This window comes from Arachis duranensis, chromosome 9, assembly GCF_000817695.3.
Source record: "Arachis duranensis cultivar V14167 chromosome 9, aradu.V14167.gnm2.J7QH, whole genome shotgun sequence".
Taxonomy (NCBI): domain Eukaryota; kingdom Viridiplantae; phylum Streptophyta; class Magnoliopsida; order Fabales; family Fabaceae; genus Arachis; species Arachis duranensis.
The window spans coordinates 3,067,679-3,075,556 of NC_029780.3; the positions used below are offsets into that span (position 1 = coordinate 3,067,679).

Genomic DNA, 7,878 nt, shown 5'->3' on the forward strand with positions numbered 1-7,878 from the left:
TGCCTTGTTTTGTTCTTCAAATATTTTTCATCATATTGTTTTGCTCTGATATTCTAAACAGGAAAATGTTTAAAAAATATTTGGATAGCTTTTTGTTGTATGAAAATGTTTGAGCAGTAAATCAGTTTATGATATCAAATGAGTTTTGATTATCAATTAAAACTACTCATAAATCAAGCATTTAGCATTATAAAATTTGCTAAAAAACATTGTTACTTGAAGCTTGATTTAAATGTTACAGGTTTATGCTTCCCTTGGTAAAATAGCATATATTAAGGGGGAGTCATGTGACATTTAGAAAGGGGGAGAAATTCAAATTCAAAGGGAGTATTCTTTACTTAATCTCAAAATTTCTTTCCATTTCAATTTTAATAATGTTTGTCATCAAGATTTCCATGCTTGATCCGAAATCAATTTTATCAGGAAAGCAAATGTTAACCAAATGGGCCAGCTTTGATCATAATGTCACAAGCCCAAATTATATTAAGTGATAATTGGTTCCATTCTTGGTCCGAAACCAAGGAAAAATGAAAGCATAGTGCTTCCAATGGAACCAAGCCTCTAACCATGTGATGGATTTCAAAATCTATTACATTGTTAAATAATGCATGGGGAACATGAGAGAGAAAATTCAGCTGAATTGATTGATGGCTATTATGTCAAACACGCCACTCTATGTTAGGGAAGTAAAAGCAAGCTATTCCCAATTAATTTGCTTAACCACTTTGCATTGCTTTTCTTCAGATTCTTTTCATTCTCTCTCATCTCTTTCTTCTTCTTTCTTCGGTCCTTGTCCATGAAACAATGGAAGAAATGTTCTTCAACCAAGAAAAGGAAGAAGCTGCATGCATCAAGACCATCAAGCTAATGATGGCAAGAAAACACACAAAAATAAAAGTGAGCTGTGGCTAAGATATTCACCAAATGTGGTTAGATTTGGTGAGATTATCTTGAGCCTTTCATGCTCAAAAATGGAAGAATAAGATTCGGCCAGCTAGAGGAGATTCTTGGAGCATGGCTTGTCTTTGATTCTGCTCAACCACCACAGGGAGTAGCTAGAGTGGCGAAGTGATGGTTGAAGGCAGAGATTGAAGCAGATGAAGTCATCATCATCATGAAGCATCAAGGGCCAGAAATCCATCTTGGAGAGGAAGCCAAGGATGGAGAGCCCGGATTGATGAAGGGTGATGATCAAGAAAGGACTAGAGGTAATTGCATGTTGGTTAATGCATGGTTATCTCTTCTCTCTCTGAGTGGCCGAACCGGTTCTGTGTTTGTTGAAGGAGGAAGAAGTTGGTTCGGTTTTGGCTTCAAGTGTGGAGGCTTTCCTCTTCTTTAAAAAGGGGGAACAACCACTGTTTGAAGCAAGGAGTAAGATTTGAGAGTGCAAGGCACAGAATTCTCAGAGCTACCTGATCTAACAGTTTTCTCTTCTCCTTCAATGTGTTCTGTTTTGTAATTTTTCTGTTTAATTTTGTCATGTCTTGAGTCTCATGGAAAAAGACAAACAAGTGAGGTTTGTATGAAAAAGCCATAGAGCGGAAAAAGGCAGAGAGTGCAAAATTAAAAGAAAAAGCCATAGATGTCTTAGAGGTCCTTTGTTCATCTATGTTGTGTATCATGATTCTGTGGGAATCCCCTTGTAAGTTGGGTTAGCACTTTATAAGTTGTAATCAGATTGATTATAGTGAAATTCCATCATGTTTGTGATGGAGACTGGATGTAGGCTGCACTGCACTTAGCAGCCGAACCAGGATATATCTGGGTGCAATCTTCTTCTCTTTCTACTCCATTTCTGTTTTCTACTACACAGGAGCAAAATCCAGAATTATCTCGTGCCAAGTGACGAGACAAAACAAAAAGTCTCGTGACAAGGGACGAGACAAAACAAAGTTGCTCGTGTCCAGTGACGAGCAAAAACAGAAAAGTCTCTTCTGAATGTCAGCAAGTGTTAGCACCGAAAAAGGGGGCTAAGATTCAACCCCCCCTTCTCTTAGACACTGAAACCATCATAAAGTATATATATGGTTTAATTATTCATTCGGTCTTTAAAATTTTGTTAAATTTTTAATTAGGTCTTTGTATTTTTTTTAATTAGATTTTTATATTATATCAAATTTTGTAATTAAATTTTAATAGTGACAAAAATGTTAAAATTAATAAAATATTCTATTAAATTAAACGAAATATTCAATTATGTACTAGCCATATTCTTTTGAGTTATGCTACACATACAAGTCTTTTTGGCTTATAAGTCTTACAAGTTAGGCCAAATCTAACAAAAACTACATTCACCCATTGCAGCGTAATAACACGCGCGTCACTCATTTATTTCCAAAGCGCGCTCTCACTCACCATTATGGAAGACACTTCTTCTTCTTCTTCACGTTCCTCTTTCTCCTCCTCCTCTTCCTCCTTCTTCTTCTCATTTTTTTTGCGTTCCTCTTCCTTTTTCTTCGCGTGTTTCATCTTCATCGTTATTTTTTTATTATTGTTGTTGTTGCTGCATTTTTTACCTCCTCCTCTTTCTATTGATTTTGCAAAATTATATTTTTTCTTTGTTTGATTTTTGCTCCCAAGAAGAATTATAAAAAAACGAAATAAGAATATGAGGAAGAAGAAGTAGTAGAAGATGAAGAGGCAATATAAGATGAAGATGAGGGAGAGGAAGAGTTTTGAATTATGCAGAACTTATCAGAATAAAAATACACCCAAAAATTCTTAAAATACATCTAAATATCTTCGTATTACACCCAATATCTTCGTGTTACACCCAAATTTGCTACAAATACAGAAAAATATTTTCTATAATGCTGCATTTTTTTCTTCTTCTTTTTTTTCCTTATTTCTTTCTTTCTTTTAGTTAAATGAATGTAAGTTTATCCTCTTTCAAGTAATTTTGCAGCATTATGTGTTTTTTCTTCTTCTTTGTTAGATTTTTTTTGTTTTTATTCTTATTAAGAGAGTAAAACAAGAAGAAACTTGAGAAGGTAAAATAAAAAAGAAAAGATGAATAAGAAAAAAAAAAAGAAGAAAAAGATTATGATGATGATAAAAAAAAAGAAGAAACAATAGAAGATGAGAATGAGGAAGAGAAAGAGTTTTGAATTATGCAGAACTTATCAGCATAAAAATACACCCAAAAATTCTTAAAATACACCCAAATATCTTCGTATTACACACAAATATCTTCGTGCTACACTCAAATTTGCTGCAAATACAGAAAAATATTTTCTCTAATATTGCGCTTTTTTCTTCTTCTTTTTTTCCTTATTTCTTTCTTTCTTTTAGTTAAATGAATGTAAGTTCATCATCTTTCAAGTAATTTTGCAGCATTATGTGTTTTTTTTTGTTTGATTTTTTTGTTTTTATTCTTGTTAAGAGAGTAAAACAAGAAGAAACTTGAGAAGGTAATATAAAAAAAAGATTAATAAGAAAAAAAAAAGAAGAAAAAAGTGGTGATGATGATAAAAAAAAAGAAGAAACAATAGAAGATGAAAAAGAGGAAGAGAAAGAGTTTTGAACTATGCAGAACTTATTAGAATAAAAATACACCAAAAAAATCTTAAAATCCATCCAAATTTCTTCATGTTACACCTAAATATCTTCGTACTACACCCAAATTTACTGTAGAAAAATCTTTTCTCTAATGCTATATTTTTTCTTCTAAATTGAACCACACCTTAGCTTTGGATTCAAAACAATAATCAATTTCATTCTGGTTCAATTGACAATCTGAATCTGAATTATTTATTATTTTCAATAATTTAGAGTTTGTTTGGGTAAAATAATTAAATAACTCTAATCTTAAAAGAGTATTTTACTATTTTTGTCTTTTAAAATTTATTACAAACTTATTTTACTTTTTTTGAAATTAAATTAAATTTTCAGTTATTTTTAAATGATATTTTAATCTTTTCATATTAATTCTAAAAGAATATTTTTTTTTCTTTTCATTTTTTTATAATTTTATGATAATCTAATATCAAATCAAAATAAAATAATATAATCTGATTTAATAATGGTCCAGATTTTTTTTATCGCACAAAAACATGAAATACCCCGTAGCCCAAATGGATTTGTTTTTAGTATACTAGCCCAGGAGTCCAACACAAAAATAAATACAAATAATAATGATAAAAACAAATAAAATACAACTTTATTACTTTGTTTATAGAGTTTTGATACTCCAAAAGTTGTAAGGAGCATTTAATCGGGTCCCCACTTCCAACCCAAACAAGCTCTAAATTGTTGTATCGGCATAAAAATGCTGATGAAAAATTGAAGCGCGGAAGCAGGAAGGGGTGAGCGGCGATGGGGAAAGAAGGTATCAAGGCACCGTTGGACTCACCTTCTTCAACTGGCAACCCTATTCCTTCCTTCTTTTTTTTTTTTTTTTCCCTCTTCCACCTCATCACTCATCATCTCTCTACTATTGTAATTAATCAACCCTGAAAGAAATTCTCAAGTATTCATTTCTTAAACTCTTTGAAGTATGTATGTATCCTCTTTGGACGCGATTGATTGAATTCCCATCCTAAAAGATAAAACTGAAGCAGAAATCCTAGTATCAGTGTGAATTTGAATATGAATATGAATATGAATGACATGTACAATTGTCAATTTCAGCTTCGGGAGAACTGCTACAATAGAGTGAGAGAGGACAGAAGTCGGTTACTGTGGAGACTGAGAACAAGCACGCTCAAAACCTCTCATTCTCAACAATGCAGTCCACAGCAGCAAGAGGTTGATATCGTGAGATCCGCATTCGAGGATATTGTCTCTGATGAATTCCAGAAAATGAAAGGCAACTCCACCGACACTCGTCTTTTTGATTCTGAGATGGATGATATATGGGAGTACGATGGTGTTCATTCCTCTTGCCAGGGTGAATGTGAAGACATTCTCTTAGAAATGCAAAGGATATTTTATGAAGATCTCGATTCCTACCCACCCATGCAGCAAGGTAACGAACAATGATGCCATCGTAGCTCTCGCTTTCTCTCATGTATTCGGTTATTCACCTTCGTTGTATATTTGTAATTCAAATCTAGGCTATTTGTTTTATATTGGTGGTATATACCACCCTCCTTGTTTCGTTATGTGACTGTTGCTGCATTGCTTGTGTTTATGTTTGATTCCATTAACTGTCAGTTGTTTATGTCCTTTTTTCCTGTAGGTTTGGAAAATGAACTTGATACTTGGGAAGATGAAGTGGATGAGTATTTGGCAAGTGCAGTTTTTGAGCATATGCAGCTAAATGAAGATAAGGTTTGAATGCCACATGACAATTTCATCCATAATTATTAGCATTGGTAACTGACATTAATGGATAAATGCACACCCCAACACAGTGGTACTATACTTTCATGTCTGGATGCTATTTCTGTGCTATGTTGGAAATAACAAAATAGTAACATCATTGATCTATTTTATGAAGATGTGGCAGTCTTAGTTGTCAACTACCTAAATATTTCCAGCAAAGCACAACAAATGGAGTGTTTGTGTATCAATGATGTGTATTTATTTGCATTGTCATCATACTAGATTTAACGTAACAAATGCGAAGAACCTAAAAGTTAGTCTCCTTTTTCATATAGTTTGAGTTAAGTCCCTGATTTGGTTGATATTAGGCCCACAAAGAGGAGATTTGGTGTCCTATTTGTAAGCGAGGAGAACTTAAAGAGGATCACAAACTTATATACTGTACTCACTGTGAACTTCGACTAAACAAAGCCAGTGAGGTACTTATATGGTTATATTTCCCTTCTTTGTTGTGTGACCTTTATTTTTGCTCCTCTCTCAAATAATTTCTTTTATTTCACTTTTAGACAAGATACTCCCAGACTTAACATTGGATGCCAGACTTAGCATTGCAAATTTATTTATCTGATCACTGGAGATTTCTATTTGTTTCATTGCTGAATGCCAGACTTAACATTATGCTTCAGGATCCAAATGTGGGAGAGAAATTTCCCGGGAGAGATAGGGAATTGACCATCTTTTGCTTAGAAATTACATTTGGTATTTGTTTGTTTGGACTTTGGAGTGAAATAGGAGGGAAATAGATGGTGGGAGGGAAGAGAATTAGAAAATTTTCTTCTTAATTTTACTTCAAAATTTGAAATTCCTCTTCCCCCTTCTCTATTTCCCTCCTACTTCACTCCAAGCAAACAAAGCCTTAGAGTATATGATAGAGTTGCGGCCAGTAACAGGTTTGGGCTATTTTTACAAGAGAAGAGATAAGTAGCACTACTCTATTAGCTGATAGTTAGCAATTCTAGCTTGGTTTAGCTGGCTGTTGGTTAGTTAGCTCTACTTCTAAGTTCTAACTACCTATGAATAGCTGTATTGTAGTTAGTTTTGGTTTTATGCTTTTCTGTTTTGTCCATTCAGTTAGAGCTGGAGAGAATCTCTCTCTCTTTCCAAGTTGGTAGTTCCAACTGTCTAAGAACACCTTCTAGGGACTGCAATTTGCAATCCCTGTTCAGCAATAAAGTCCTAAACGTTCTGCTAGCTCCTGCTTCTATGAACTGGTATCAGTAGCTTGAGGATCCTGGTGCTGAATAGTTGTATTGTTGTTAGTTTGGGTTTCATGCTTTCTGTCTGTCAATTCTGTTAGAACTGGAGAGAAACTCTCTCTCTGTGTTGAGTTGGTAGTTCCATCTGTGTAAGAATTCCTAGGGAGTGCGATTTGCAGTCCCTGTTCATCAATAAAGCCCTAACGTTTCTGCTAGTTCCTGAAGCTATATATAAAAAATATTCGGTAAATAAGCCACAGTTTTCAAACCAAACGAGCCCATCTTTTTGCGGACAGCAGAGGGATCCCTGTAGAAAAATCTATGGGGATTGATTTGTACTTTGAAGGGAGGGTTCAGACTTTGGGATTCCATCAGCTATATTGATAATTCGATTGCCTCAAATAGTTCATTGGGTTGCTGTGGATTGTTATGTATATTTGGATCCATTTTTCTTTCGAATTTTCTATTGCTTTTACAAATGTAAATAGGAGACGGACGCCAGATGAACTACTGCTTGATGCTATTATTTTGAAGGTTTCTGACTGCCAGTGGTCAACTGTGTGATTTCAGCTTACTTTGGGATTCTTACGAGAGCGGCTAGCTGAAGCCCACACAGAGCATCTGGACAGGGGCTGTAGGTTGAAGCCCAAATTTTGTGTAAAGACACAGTTTAGTTTAACTGCATTATACATTTCATGTGAAGGTTGTGAAACATTTGAGGTTGTAATTTGACAGTTTCGTTATTTATGGTTTGGAGTTTGGACTGTTGTATCAGAGGTTCAACACGCATCAAGATTTTTCTGCCTTTTTTTGGTTTTTCCTTTTTCTTTTTTCATTGCTTTTGGTGGGAAGGACAATGATTGTGCAGTAGACTAGAGTAGAAGCTAAGAACCAATATGGGCAGAGCAAAAAAGGACGGAATAGGGTAGGCGAACTAATTCACATCTGAATATTCAAACTGATCCCAAAGACCTTTACCGTTTACCCACTCTCTTTTTACTTGAAAGAATTAACTCGTTACTAATAAACTAAGTTTAAAATATATAATATTTAAACATGTTATATGCACACACAAAATCGATCATCGATATAAAATATATATTGAAATTTAAAATATATTAGTAATAAATTAAATAATATATATTTATACACAAATACATAGTAATTTATTTAGTAGTTGATTTTTAGTGTGTTCATAGTATTCTTTATTAACATTATTGTTCCAAAAAATTGCCTGAAACAATATGATTTGGATCTAAACAGAGGATTTCGACGTCGCAAATATTTTAGGCACCTAGTGGTACGTAGTTACTTCCCATTGTTTATAGAGTTATGCCACGTTTCAAGTAGTGGACGA

The 7,878-nt window shown here is 34.0% G+C and overlaps 1 protein-coding gene across 3 annotated transcripts; it reads left to right on the top strand.

Moving 5' to 3' along the window:
- The first annotated feature begins 4,387 nt into the window (after window positions 1-4,387).
- LOC107464079 (uncharacterized) lies at window positions 4,388-7,329 on the top strand. 3 transcript variants are annotated; one of them, XM_016082988.3, is made up of 4 exons: window positions 4,388-4,966; window positions 5,180-5,271; window positions 5,634-5,744; window positions 7,056-7,329. In XM_016082988.3, the coding sequence occupies exons 1-4, from the start codon at window positions 4,588-4,590 to the stop codon at window positions 7,083-7,085; spliced, it is 612 nt and encodes a 203-aa protein (XP_015938474.1). In that variant the 5' UTR covers window positions 4,388-4,587; the 3' UTR covers window positions 7,086-7,329. The 3 variants fall into 3 exon arrangements, with proteins under 3 accessions (XP_015938474.1, XP_015938473.1, XP_015938472.1); XM_016082986.3 differs by having other exon boundaries at window positions 4,389-4,966; window positions 7,092-7,329; XM_016082987.3 differs by lacking the exon at window positions 5,634-5,744 and having other exon boundaries at window positions 7,092-7,329.
- The last annotated feature ends 549 nt before the right edge of the window (window positions 7,330-7,878 follow it).

Excerpts from the sequence above, each read along its gene's own strand:
- LOC107464079 (XM_016082986.3), top strand. The coding sequence starts at position 4,588 with ATGAATATGAATATGAATGACATGTACAATTGTCAATTTCAGCTTCGG. Across the intron at positions 4,967-5,179 it reads CTACCCACCCATGCAGCAAG|GTTTGGAAAATGAACTTGAT; the intron begins GTAACGAACAAT and ends TTTTTCCTGTAG. Across the intron at positions 5,272-5,633 it reads TGCAGCTAAATGAAGATAAG|GCCCACAAAGAGGAGATTTG; the intron begins GTTTGAATGCCA and ends GGTTGATATTAG.